This window comes from Adiantum capillus-veneris, chromosome 22 (assembly GCF_014529385.1).
Source record: "Adiantum capillus-veneris isolate H3 chromosome 22, ASM1452938v2, whole genome shotgun sequence".
In the NCBI taxonomy this organism is placed as follows: Eukaryota; Viridiplantae; Streptophyta; class Polypodiopsida; order Polypodiales; family Pteridaceae; genus Adiantum; species Adiantum capillus-veneris.
Window position 1 is genome coordinate 77,894,842 of NC_140952.1, and position 14,336 is coordinate 77,909,177.

A 14,336-nucleotide genomic window follows, 5' to 3' on the forward strand; every position below is an offset into this window, starting at 1 on the left:
ACATGCATGTAACTCAGATGTCTTATTTGTATCGAGATACCATAGAAAATCCTTATCAACAGTACTATGGAGAGATGACTCGTCCAAAGAATGCAAATGCTGAGATAGAGGCATATTGCAACCAGTGTGCCATCAGTCATTTAATCAAGGACTGCCCAACAAAGCTCTACCGGAAAAGAAGAAGCAACAAGTCAAAAGCAAAGTTCAAACAGTGACAACAAGGGAACGAAAGAAAGAATCCCCAACGAGATCTCCGGAAAAGAAGCAGATCTTGTCGTAGAGCACAAAAGATAGGCTCAAGACATAGTTGCTTGAAGTAAAGGGTGTCAACGACATTATCATAGAGAATCCGGCTTTCAAAAAAGATCAATTGAATTAGCTGATTCAAGATCGCTTAAAGAACCTCAGTGAGGACAAGTCAAAGCATCCACAAGGTGATGAAGATGAAGCTCGCAGTTCAAGGTTCGAGAGCAAAAGAATCCAAGATTCTGAAGATGGTAAGCAAACCCAAGAAGAGGTGGCAGAGGTAACAACAAAACTTAGTGTCACCTCACGAGACAAAGACATGCAAGTTGAATCAATGGATGAAGCTGAAATTCTACAAGAGAATTCCTCTACTATAGACTCTACAAGGATGATTGAAGAAATCAAAGAGCAAAAGAAGCTAAAAGAAGATGTAGCTAAAGTTTTAGAACCCATAGAAAAAAGGGAGATGACCAACTCCAAAATTGACTACCAAGGACAAGCAATGCAGGATATGAATGAATATTTTCGAGAAGAGACTCTACCAAAACCCATGGAACAATGGGAACCAAAGGCCACGGCGACCATTGCATCAGAAGAAGAGAGTCAACCTCAACATCCTGCTACACAAGCTTCAAAAGATTTCGAAGAAGAAAAGTCACCATTGAATGACCTTCAAGTGCTAGAAGAAGTAAATAGTGACAGAGAGCTTCTGAAATCTTCAATGATGGTCATCACGACTAGCTCTCAAGAAAGCCAACCTACTACCACTCCAAGATTATCGGTTGCTGACAAAGGCAAAGCCAAAATGAGCCCACAAATGTCCTACCATCAGAAGCATTCCCTTAAATCAGAGTCTTCAATCCAACCCAGAAAAGTTTAAGACAACGCTTCTATATCAACTGACCACATGCTTCGACATGAAAGGCAGACTCCAAAGAAAATTTTTCAACCGAAATACCCTACATTGTGAGATCACCGCCGCCAAAGGTTTTCAAAGGTCTACATTAAAGCTGAAGAAATAAAGGTCAAGGACCCAATATGGGTAAATGATCCTAGCCAATTGACGAAAGGTAAACACATGGGATGGATAGCCTCCCACTACAGCTTAGCAGAGCAAGGCTATTATGAGGGTCAAAGGAAAATTTGGTTACCAAAACCACAGACCTCGGTTTATGCGGTGGATAAAGGTTTCAAAAAGCATCCCCAAAAGCAACAAAGCTCATATTTATATCGCCAAAGGAGACCAACCAACAAGGCTCGCCAAAGGTACGCAGGAAATTTCAAATCCAGCTGGCCTTCATACCAACACAGGACTTCATCGGTAGATAATCCCAAAAATGGCACTCTTGTACATCTCAATACGACATCAAAAACATCATGGGAAGTGCCATCTACAATTCTTCAAGCACAAGGTTACAATCAAGGAAATCGGAGAATGTGGCTACCAAAGATGCCAGGTAAACATTCTTCAATTCGACGACTTTAGCTTGAAAATAATGTCACATGCAAAATCAAGGACAATGTCAAAGTCAAGGCAAAGGATATCTACAAAGACACGCTAATCACCTGATGCAGATACAAATGGATGCCAAAAGAAAAACACATACCGAAGAAGATTGAAGTCATCCCTAGCTCTCAAGAAATGTCAAGACATGATGGACAAAGTGTTACGGAGAATGGAGCGAGCCAATCTTCTCAACCAAGGGACCAACAACAACAAAAAGAAATTTTGACAACCAAGGTCACCCATGTATGGCAAAAGAAACCAATATTGCCAGTATGGTCTTTTACAAATCCTCTCTTCGAGGATGGGAGTTTTGAATTTCAAAACCTATTCTTGGTCGAAAGCTCCCGAGAGTAAGTCAATTCGCCATAAAAATCATGGCATAAGAGTCAAGAGTCGGGCAGCTGAACCACTAAATGAGCAAGCGTTAGACCCAAGCTTCATGTCTTAATATTTTTTGTGGTCTATAAGTCTAGATATTTAGATTATAGCTCAAGTTGGAAGAGTTGAGCATATTGTAAAATTGAGTCGCTCATGCTGGATAGGTGAGCAGAAGAGTCAAAGTCTAACAATTTTATTGGGTGGAGAGGCGAAGTAATCCACAAAACACTCACGCACATGTACACAGTGAGGAGAGTGAAAAAACCTGGAGCATCAACAACCCTTCTTGTGAGTAACGGCAGCTCTTGAAGTCAAATATATTTTTGCTTCTATAGCTACGTTCACTCCTCCAAGCACCCATTCAAACTCTTCTTGCACAACAGATTGTTTCCCATGCATCTATCTGTGCAATCATATATAATGTCCCATCATTGGACATTTGCATTTGACACGATTTGTGTTCCACCCAGGCACTTACACAACAAAATGACGATGACGAAGCAGTAAATAACAGGTTTCATAAGAATTTGCTCGACAACAACGACTCTGACTTCAAGCTGCTAACACTTATTCATGTGTATATCCAATCAATAATAGTAGCCATATGGCCATAAGTACTTTAACTCAACAAAACTCGGTTACATCCAAACATAAGTACATATAGACTCACATTTAATTGTGACTAAATGCATTTTTTCCCACAGGGTTTTTCCCTTTAGTCCTATCCAGGTATCCAAGACCTTCATTTTGTAATATACGCCACATTTTATTTTTTATATAAACACAGAAAAGCAGACCAACGACATCCCCAAACAACTGCATGCTCATCAACTAGAAAATCAAAGGGGAGCGGCCCAGAAAAAATTCAAAAAGGCTTCAAGTTTGCAGGTACACGTGTAGGATGACACCCAAAGCACAAACAATACAAAGCTGCCAAAATAAAGAATTGTTGCAACAACAAACCTCACTCAACTTATTCACGATACAACAACAAATTGGAGGGGGAGAGCTATGGCTTCAGCTACACTACATGTACAAGAAAAAGGTAACTCTACAACATACAAAGCATCTAGTAGAAGCAACTGCAACAACAAAAGCTTCAACCAACACCAAAACATGAAGCACTCGTCAAGGCCACTGCAGACATAGGGTCTTGTCGAGCACGACAAGACTTCGGAGGGGGAGAGTGTTGACAGGTCAACCTTTCAACAACACTTCCACAAAGATTCTCTAAAGATTCCATATGAAGATGTTGATGAAGTGATGAAGATGAAGATGGATGCTGTAATGTAAAGATACAAGCTCATGGACATCATCGAATATCCCGTTATTATCATTTTGAGCCATTACGGCCACTTTTGTAATGTTTACAGGAACTTCATATTTTAAGTCGGCAATTGTATTTTGGCCACAGATGCTTGTTGGATGAGCAAAGCCAGCTCACGGTGTTGTAATTAAGCTCTATAGAAGCCTAGGGACAAATTAGGTCATTTTGGCCGGACATTAGGTTTTCTAAGGTTTAGTATATAAACCAAAACCTAAAGCTTTGTAAAAGACTTCTAATAATCTTATCTTCTGTGTCGACTTGGAGACTACGAGAGAGTGAGTGTGTGTGCTACAAGAGCTACGGTGGTCGGAATCGCAAACGGAGAGCAGCAGCGTGTTGCCCACGAGGAGAGCTATGCGTTGATGCTTACATCACGCGCGTTCGTCTGTGTTTTGGCAGATTCACCTGCGAGCTACTTTTGGAGTTTTCGTGAGTAAACGTTGTCCGTTTTTGCATTTTAGCATATCCACGTGATCAGAGCGAGTAGAGCTACACATTAGGCATGTTAGATTTTAGAAACAGTGACCTGTAAAATCCGACAAGACATCCTATGCGTTTTCTGCACGGAGGGTATTGGGTTAGGATTTTTGGTCAGAGACCTTAGGGATAGCGGCCTTCCAGTGTGTGTAGGACTTCCCTTGAGTTTTGTGAAGTTTCAAGATCGTTTGATGGGCTTTTGGCTTGCGGTAGCATCATAGGAGACTCTCACATTCACAGAACCAATGGCATGTAGATTTGATATCTCTGTAAGAAGTAGTCATTAGTCGGTCGAGTAGAGGTTGACACCCTTTGCTTGCCTCCACGCGCCTGCAGGTCGAGCTTCATCCTCAGTTGACATTATATGTTAGGTGAGTTCTCGCTATGCTGACGTCTGTCGCGGCGTATCCGCCAACAACATGGAAACACAATGTCTGTTTTGGGAGTGCCTCAATGATGTAAGGTGTGAAAGAGCTAATTTGTTTGGCTTCATGGCGGACAAAGCTCAAGCAAATTGGACCGTAATTCGAATCGTTTTCAATGGTGGCGACAAGACTAATACAATGAGCAATCGAGAGCGTTCTTGTCTTTTCCATTGGAAGCGAAGCTTGAATCAACACACTATGAAGTGTGTGGCACAAGCTTCTCAACACATACACAAAGAAATGTGTGAGAAGTGGAGGCAAGCACCAACAAAAGAGGCTGTAGCAACAGAGGCTTTTCTGATACGCCAATTGTGGCGTAACGATAATTGCATAGACCCCCAAAGGATTCACCATGGAAAACGTATCGCACCACGTAAGTGCAAGGGAGGGTTTTTTTTTTACAAGTTACATAAGCGTATAAGTTACGGGCAGACCCTCAATAATTTATCTCGTAAGCTTAAAAATAAGGGAGGGGGTATCATATTTATAGGTTGGGGGGGGGAGTGAGAAAAGGAAAAAATGAGAGGAAGTTTTTGTGTTTCAAAATCATTGCTTCCCAAAAGAGTCTGCCCTTGAACTTTTGAGTCAATAGCTACAAAGATCCATGCAAGAACTAACACTGCTTTGTATCAATTGATTGTTTTGTGATTATAGTTCATTTGTTGAGGGATGAAAGCTATAAAGAGTTTGTATAAATGCAAATTTATACGAAGAACCTAGCACAACTATATGACCATGTTTTTTGAGTAATTTAGATGGCGCAGAATTGGATGAGTAGCTAGAGTGCAAGCTGAACGGGTACATAGTTTGAAAGTCAAACTAAGACACATTGAGAGTACATCTAGTTATCAACATGAGTGGTTCCTTAGTACGTTGCCAGTCACTATGCTACACGCTCTTTGACTAGTTTTACTCAATTAGATCATGTGAGACCTAAATTTTATATGTAAGATAGGGGTATGATAATTTTATGCATTGATTGTTGTATAAGCGTAGAAAGGGGGGTCATATTCCCTAATATGAGTCATATATAGGGGTTTTATCAAAGTTGTCCACTCGCACGTGGAGTCCCATTTTATATATAGAGTGAATCCCTCGGGCATAGACCATAACATTCCATACATGGATTCATGGCTTAGTTGGTGGGAAATTTGTATTGCACAGTGGGGTGGCATTATGATGTGCGTATAAAGAAGCTCTAATGGACCAAACACTCCATGCACAAACCTCACCGAGAGAAAGCATGGCAGCTGGCTAGCAGGGGAGGGTTTTCGTAAACGCATTTCATTATATGATGCATGTACAACCGACCTAGAAAATTGCATCTTACAGAGCACAAAGGCCATTTCATACAGCCATGGAAAACACATTGGGAAGGGTCTATCGATATAGAAGTTTGTAGAGCGCCATGAAAAATGTCCCAGTGAAGTAATAAGAGCATGAACGAGGCTATTGAGGGCACTCCAATGTATAAACAACCGACTCCATTAACGCAAAAACACAAGCCAAATGAGGTTATGAATGTGGAAGATGATGCATCTCATAGGATTGAGTACAACTCGGTCACCAAAGATCGCAATAAGTGTGGAAGACCCCGTAAGATCAACTTTGCACAAGAAGCGATGTCACAAACCCCAAAATGAAGTATAGGTTCGGGTGGGTAGTATGTAGTGGAACACAAGGCCAATGAGGCAATGTGGGCCCTACGACGAACTCCACAAAGTAGTAGAGTCACATGTAGCGGCACTCCAAGAGGAGGACGAAGGTGTGGAAGTAGTATTGCAGGTTCAATACCGGCCCCATCTTTTGAAGGATATTGAAAGCATCCGAATGGTGTGGTGCGCCAGTGGTTTTGGGTTTGTTCGGATCATGTCTTGCATTGCCACATAGTAGACCAGAACATTGAGCCACAGCCTCAACATCCACCACACATTTGGCCCGTGCATGTGGGCACCAACCTATCTAAGGATGAGGCACAAATATTGTATGAAGGGGGTATCAGGTGGAGTTCAGGAAAGGAGGAATCTCTACTGTAATGCTGGTTGTTTCTACACAAAATATAACCAATTCTCCTTTCAAGTCAAAAGATACATCCACTCCTCAAGGTAGTGCACGAGCCACAATGCGAGATGGTGTGCATGTATGGTATCAGACTTCCATTTTTGAGGACGCTGCTCACAAGATCAGTCTAGCGCTAGCACTGAGAGCTAAGGTTGTAGAAGAGATATCTAGGGTAGATGGTGTTCATGAGGTCTTCAAAGTAGAGACCAAAAGTGAAGATGGCCATGTCACGTTGTACAATGTTTGTATTTGCAACCTGCCATCGTGCACATGTCTAGACTTCATGGAACGGGTGACAAAGAAAAAACCATATCTTGCATGTAAACATTTGTATTTTATTTATCTGCGTGTGGTAGGGTTAAGCCAAAATGAGAACATGTTTATCCATCAAGCAATTTTGGCAGATGCTGATATATTCAGGGCACTGAGTCGAGGCAAGACCTATCCAGGCATGGATGCATAGTATTTACCATTTCCAATTTTTTGTATGTCAGTTCACAAAATGGACAATACTACCAGGTTCTAATTTATCTTATCATGGCCACATTTTGGTGCATTGTTTTGCAATTTTTTTCAAACAATTTTCAAATTTGGAAGGTGGTTGTTTATGTGTCACATCGTGAATAAAGCAATAATTTAATATTACCACAATTTCTATAAACTGGTATTTCTTGTATTATCTTTGTGAAACCATTCACTAACTACTGTAGCACACTTCTCTTTCTTTTCACAAATGACCGATGATCTTGAGAATAGAATCAAGTCTGCATGGGATGCCATGGAAGCCATTCCCAATGGAGAGACATTGTATGGAGCTGAATGGTTTAAGTAGGCTCTGAAGGAAACAATCAATGTGTATCGCCTCTATCATGTTGGGTTTCCAAGCCCAAGAGATGTCTAGCTCATGGGAACACTGCTTATCGCATGCAGGCAGGTTCAGTTAGAGTTGAGTTTTGCATGGCAAAGAAAATCTATATAGTGTAAGGTTTACAAAGAATCAATACAATCAACATGTAGCGTGTTTTTTTTTGTTGTTGTTGTTGTTCTCTTGCTGTGTCGAGTCTCTCTCTCGTTCTGCACTTCTACTGCTCTCCTCTATGCCATGGGAGTTCCACGGTACCACCCACCATAGCTCCCATCAACTGGTATCAGAGCTCCTGGCCTCAGCTTGAATCAACACGGAGCGGGAATCGCTGCTTGCAAAGGGGAACATAAAGGTGTCGACCTGCAGTAAACCGAGCAAACCCACCAACAACAGGATCGCCTTGACGTCATACAGAGCTTTCGACTCTCGAGCGTTCCCTGGTTCGGCCTTACTAGCTCAATGCAAGCAAGTCTCGCCATCGCACAGTGCTCGTTTGTCTGCTAGAGAGAGCCCCCTTTGCTTTTGTCTTCACACTTTAATAAGTAGCCAATCTCAATTAACCCCTTAAGCAAGAGGGATTCACACTCTCGACTATTTGCAGGGGCTTAAGATTCTCAGAGTAAAGCGGGTAGAGAGAGTGTTGCTTGTAGGCACTGCTCTAACTGTTGTGGGTGAGGCTATTCAAGATGATTTGGGTACACTGCGGATCCAGAAGCCTCACAAAGGTCCTTTCTATGTCTCCCCCAAAAGCATTGATGAGCTAATCATCAATCTTGGGAAGTGGTCAAGGTGGTACAAGTTCATGTCACTTGGGTTTATAGTGTTTGGACTTTACCTCATGATGACACATCCAATCAAATACTTTTTTGATAGGACAGAGAATAACTCGACGGAGATTGATCCAATACTATATGTTGATCTGGAGAAGATGAAAAACATCCATAAGCCAACAGTTTGCTTCAAGAACGAAAAGGTACATCAACAAATGATGAACATCAAGCTCTGCTTTCCAAGCCCAAGAGATGTCTAGCTCATGGGAACACTGCTTATCGCATGCAGGTAGGTTCAGTTAGAGTTGAGTTTTGCATGGCAAAGAAAATCTATATAGTGTAAGGTTTACAAAGAATCAATACAATCAACATATAGCGTGTAGTTTCTTTTTTTTTTGGTTGCTCTCTTGCTGTGTCGAGTCTCTCTCTCTCTCTCTCTCTCTCTCTCTCTCTCTCGTTCTGCACTTCTGCTGCTCTCCTCCATGCCATGGTAGTTCCACGGTACCACCCACCATAGCTCCCATCATATCATTGCCACATAGACGTCAATATGCGGTCCTTGCTCAGTTTGAACGAGAAGGGACAATTCGCTTTCTCTTGTTGGAAGAAGATTGGGCTCATCACAAAGGAGGATGAGGAGCGAATGATGGATCAGCTAGGGAACGTGGTGAATCTTCTTTTGCCACTTGAGGGCAGCACTATTGCGACTCCCAGGCCTTCCAGAAGATGAACGCTTCTTGCCTATGTAATGCAAGTGCAATAAATGTAACCTTTCTATGATAAATGGATGTTCTTCTTTCAAGTACCCTTGTCTCAACAATTTGAAAGGTGGCAGATCTTTGTCTATGTCTCAACCTCCTTATTACCTCATTACCTATCTCTACCCTCTCTCTCTCTCTCTCTCTAAGATAGAGAAAAGAAAAAGAAGGAGTGGTTGGGTTGAGGAAGAGAGCAATTAACGCAAACTGTTGGCATGGTTGGGTTGAGAAACGACGACTTACTCAACCCAACCATGCCAACGTTTTGCATCAGCCTCGTTGCTCTTACACCTGTACTCCGACATATTACTCAACCTAATCCTACCAGCATTTTGCATGATTGCACCCTACTGATTGAGCTATTCTACTGTAGTGATCGTGTTGGAGCTTATGAAATGACAACTCATCACTACAATAAACCCTACACTGTGTATGACGTAGAGCATACTTTTGTATGACCACAGTGACAACTCTCTACCATACTTTTGTATGGCACTTCTACATGACGTGCACTGTATAATTAGCATTTTCACTTTGCACCTAACGACAAGACGAAATGTTTAGCTATTCATATTGTTTTTATGTAGCTTGACTCAAACATTTTCCTCAAGCTTGTACAATTGAATGACACCTATACACGATTATCATGTCGGTAGTGCAATTTAATTTTGATAGTCTACTGATGCTCTTTGTATTTTTTGAGTTTGTCAATGCTTCCTTAAGTTTGGTTTAGCTACATGTTTTCCTCAGTAGTGCATACTCGATCTTAATCATCGTATCTATATATCAAATAGACACACACTTCTTTTCTCACAGTTTGGCAATTCAACTTATGCAATGTTGCACTCTATCATGTTTACTTTATTCCTAGGTGGTTGATGTGAATCTACGCATGTCCTTGTTTGGTTTGGAAACACATCTTATATATTGTAGCCCAACGCTCTCCTCTGCATATCCATTCTGTAGCATGAGGACAACCCTTTATCCCAATGTTTTTCTCCTCAGATATGTTTTGCATCAGGCTCTGTGATTGACAACCACGACTCTTTTCTCCCTCCGACGGTGACAGTACGTAACTCTCTCTCACTGTGACAACACATAACTCTCTCTCTCTCTCTCTCTCTCTCTCTCTCTCTCTCTCTCTCTCTCATGTTCTACAAGAAATAAAGGAAAATTGACTAGGCTTGATTGAGAGTAAGATGGGTGTCTCAAAGATGGGTCTACGGTTTAGAAACTAAATGGCTGATATCACTTGGTTGAATGGAAATCTGCAAACAACTACCAAAGTAGGTTAAGGAGTAGGGTATAAGTAGAATGATTAAGCTGCAACCCTTTGCTCGATTCGATTACCCCCTTTAGTAGCCCTTTGTTGTATAGTGAGCTCTATGGGACACAATTTTCTTCTTCCCAATACTCCCAAGTTGAGCTATTATTGTTGCTTATCAATTGGTTCTACTCATTTGCTCGTGTTCCACAACAAAAACCGAGGCAACAACAATCACAACCAACTAACCAAGCAACCAACTACTCTCCAAAATCTATAAGAACACGTATGGCAAATGCCCACCAAGCAAGATTAGTTCAATCTTCCTTTTGCATTAGTTTTCATTTCTTGATTAATAGATGTGCGATGCCCTCTTAATTTTGTAATATCTCGAGCTTGGTGAAACTCCCTACACACTATTCCCTGTGCAGTGAATTCCAGAAGCACCATGCCGAGACGTCGCGGGGAAAAACAGGCGGAAAGCAGCGATGGCACGAAGCGAGCGAGACCTAAACGCTATACAGAAGCGCGAGGATGCGATGTTGGCGAAAGATCATCGTCGCCCAAGAAGAGGAAGAAGGTAAGCAATAGCCCTACTCCTGCTAAAGAAATTCGCCTTTCTCGCTTCATACCCAAACCCAATTCTGCAGTGCAAGAGCGCATCGCCAGGGCTTTCTCTCACAGACTCTACCTCATCGACAAGAAGCTCTCTGGAGCCCCTCCTTCAGAATGTGAATTCTTCATCCTTGGTGCCACCGGCAATGTCTACACCGTCAAACTTTCCCTTTTGCCCTCCTGCACTTGCCCTGACCATGCGAAAGGCAACACCTGCAAACACATCCTTTTTGTCATGCTTCGCGTTCTTAAACTGCCTCGCGACGATCCTCGCGTTTGGCAGAAAGCCCTCCTCCCCTCTGAGCTCCATGATCTTCTCAAAAACCTTTCTGTAAGTGGCGCCGTGCTTGCATCAAGCCTTGTTCGGCAGCGTTTCAAACAAATTACTGGCGAATCTTTGGCCCCAGCTGAGGAACCTTCGAAGCCACTCCAACGTGAAATAGATGGTGACTGTCCTATTTGCTATGAGCCCATGGCAGCCGGTGATGGCAAGCCCTTGGAACCTGTCGTCTTCTGCAAGACTTGCGGCAACAATGTGCATGCGGATTGTTTTAAGAGATGGAGCCAGAGCAAGAAACATGGCAGTGTTACATGCATATATTGTAGAGCTATTTGGGTAAGTGACACCCATGGCACTGGTCCATCATCGCGTGGTGAAGGAGACTACATTAACTTGGCCGCCTATTCTAATGCGCATAATCCAGACGAGACAACCATCGAGGCTCTATATCCATCAAGCCATCAATGGTGGCTCAAATATCGATGAATCATTTTGAAACATGTAAGTCTCTCATGCAATGGGTGTTTGTCTTTAATAGATGGGCTTTTTCGGTCTTTGTTGCGTGGATGTTATGTACATGGAGGCCATAATGCTAACAATGTATCATCAAATCGTGATGTGTGACACATGGTTTCATGTAGCATTTGATGTTTTGAGTGGATTGTGCTGTCAACGTACATATGATCCTCATCATCTAATTATCTGGAGTGGAGATTTCAGTAGCGTTTGTCTTTTAGGACTAGTTTTGTGCACTCATGCTCCTTGCGAGGCTTTCAATGGTACATTTGTTCAGAAGGCCGTAATTAGACTCGAGAAATTCATGGTGTTGCAAGGTTTAATTCTTCTTAAATAGTCATCTTTGGCATATGTTAGTGAAGTGATGGGCATCATCTTATTATCAAGTGAGTTTGCACTTCTTTAAACAGAGCGAAGAATCCCCTTGCTTGGTTTTTAGTCTAGGACGTAGGGTTGTATAACTTTTTTGTATATTCTTTCTTTACTCGGATTTTAAATTTTTGCACATATGCAGTAAAAATCAATAGTCAAAACAGTGACATGATGGCACCCCATTTATTGTGTTTTCTTTCATGCTTTCTAAGATTGTTGAAGATTGCATGAGATTGTAAGGATTAACTCTTAGGTAGAAGCTGAAGCTATATCGTGATTATTGGCCTATGTAAGGCCTTACGAAAGCATGGAACTCTTGGGAGCAATTGTGGATTGTTGGATAAAGCTTATCGATTTGTGCCACATGGCAAGTTCATGATGGCAAACATATTTTCTTCCTTTTTCTTGAGCATAGTCTTATGTAAATGTGGGACTTTATTCTGCACCCATTTCTATGGCTGGGTTCAGACAGAGGGGCATCAAAGGGGCGTGCGTCCCGGTGTCTCACACCCATTGAACCAAAAGGAAGCAAGGGATTTCTGGAACCACCATATATTGGGCAAGCCCCCCCCCCCCCTCCAAACAAGCCACGCGCCACAGGGACTATTCAAATTGGATGCAATAAGAGCCTGGCCTTTCTTGCAGTGAGCGTACCTCTGTCCTGACTGAACAAGGAAAACCTGATGGCAAAAGGAAAAAAATAGATTTGCTGCCTGCCTCATCTGAACCCGGCCTATGTATGCAAACCTGGCTGTATGCATTCATACTCATACCTGCAAGCAAATTGCTTTTTTGGGCCTACGTAAGGCCTTAGTAAAGCATTGAACTTGTGGGAATATTGTGGACTGTTGGATAAAGCTTCTCGATCAGTGCCACATGGCAAGGTAATGATGGGAAACATTTTTTCTTCCTATTTCCTAAGCATTGTCTTTTGTACATGTTGGGCCATCTTGTTTTCAAAGTTGTTTTTAAACAAAAATTCCAAAAGTGTTTTTAAAAATTTCAAAACACTTATGCCCCCATGGCTAAACAAGTCTCCTCTCTAAGGAGTGATACACCATGGAAGAGGAAGGAATAAAAGGATTTATTTTCACAGTTATCTTTAATTTTAAACTGAACAAGGAAGCTTGTTGCCTCTTTGTAGCGCGGCCCTTGGCATTGCGTAGTGTTTCCACTTATTGCGACTTGTGGGCAATGAAAATATGTTCTTTCTGTGCTTCAGTTGACCCTCAACAAGCAATTTCTCACTTTTGCAAGTGGATTTACTAGATACTCCGCCAGTTTCTGTAGAAAAAAATGTACTTTGTGATGTCTCTATGGTTTTTACGGGATCCATTTCATCTCATGAGGTGTCACACTAGCAGCGCACAGCATTTGCTATATCATTAGCAAGTTGACGACAGGTCATGTATTTGTGTCCAAGTCAGTTTGCAATTTTCCAAATGTATGATAACATTAGACAATTTGTGAAGCATTGTTTGGCTATTAAAATAGGCTTAGGTCCATCAACCTCCAAAAGAAGCAATCATAGGAATAGACGTAGCAACGTTGTTGCCCGGAGGATTCATTACTTGTACCAACTCACCTTAGTAACTTGTGCTTTTTATGGCTCAACAAGGGCATCTTGTGGCCATAACCTCGTAATTGACCGTTTGTAGCTTGTTGGTTGTGCTGTCAGCTTGTCTATTTTGAAGTTGGATTTAGTCCAACTCCCACAATGCAACTTATTGTTGTATTCTTGCTTCTAGCACTCTAGAGGCGCTAGAGGCTTGTAGAGGACAATCCGCTAGCTAAGAGGATTAATTGGTCTACTTGGCGATATGATGGCAAGCATTAAATGGAGATGAGGGGCGATGCCAAAGGTGGGATTTACTTGCGTTAAGTGGAAGGGGAGGTTCAGATTGCATTATCCAATTAAAAGCAGATGGATGACGAGAGCATCATAATGCATGAGACCGCATGCGGCATTATCCAACAATGATTATACTAGTAAAAGCAAAGTATCTTGCCATGTAAAATATAGTAGAGGAATGATATGCTTAGAGAAAAAAATTGGGGAATTGAGTATGACCTCTAAAATTGCATTTGCATTAAATGATTAGTACAAGAATGTCATGCAAAGTGCACTAAAATACAAACATGCAATGCAAAGGCTAAGGCACACATCTTTATATCTCCGCTTTAACTTGAGATCGTTTGGCAAGAACCAACTTGTTGAGGGAAAACATCCAAAGTACAATTTATGTATTCTTCCCTAATTGCCTTGACATCAAAAGACTAGTAATAGAATTGCACATTTAGGAAGGTACATGCTATCAACAAGTTGAATGAGATTTAAGTTGACCATGTGTAAAATGTGTGAGCATGTAGGCATACAATCTCATTTCCATGGAACCACTTTATGAGCTTGTCTTTTCCTTACTAGACCAAGAGCTCACAACCCCATCTATTCCCAAAATTAGTTGCTCACTTCAT

The 14,336-nt window shown here is 41.7% G+C and overlaps 1 protein-coding gene across 2 annotated transcripts; it reads left to right on the top strand.

The window, feature by feature from the left end:
* The first annotated feature begins 10,475 nt into the window (after window positions 1–10,475).
* On the top strand, window positions 10,476–12,782 carry LOC147429636 (SWIM zinc finger family protein / mitogen-activated protein kinase kinase kinase (MAPKKK)-like protein). Of its 2 annotated transcripts, none has more exons than XM_086495205.1 (2): window positions 10,476–11,474; window positions 12,115–12,782. In XM_086495205.1, exon 1 carries the CDS (start codon window positions 10,527–10,529, stop codon window positions 11,457–11,459), a length of 933 nt encoding a protein of 310 aa, XP_086351331.1. In that variant the 5' UTR covers window positions 10,476–10,526; the 3' UTR covers window positions 11,460–11,474; window positions 12,115–12,782. The 2 variants fall into 2 exon arrangements, with proteins under 2 accessions (XP_086351331.1, XP_086351332.1); XM_086495206.1 differs by lacking the exon at window positions 12,115–12,782 and having other exon boundaries at window positions 10,477–10,658; window positions 10,729–11,527.
* The last annotated feature ends 1,554 nt before the right edge of the window (window positions 12,783–14,336 follow it).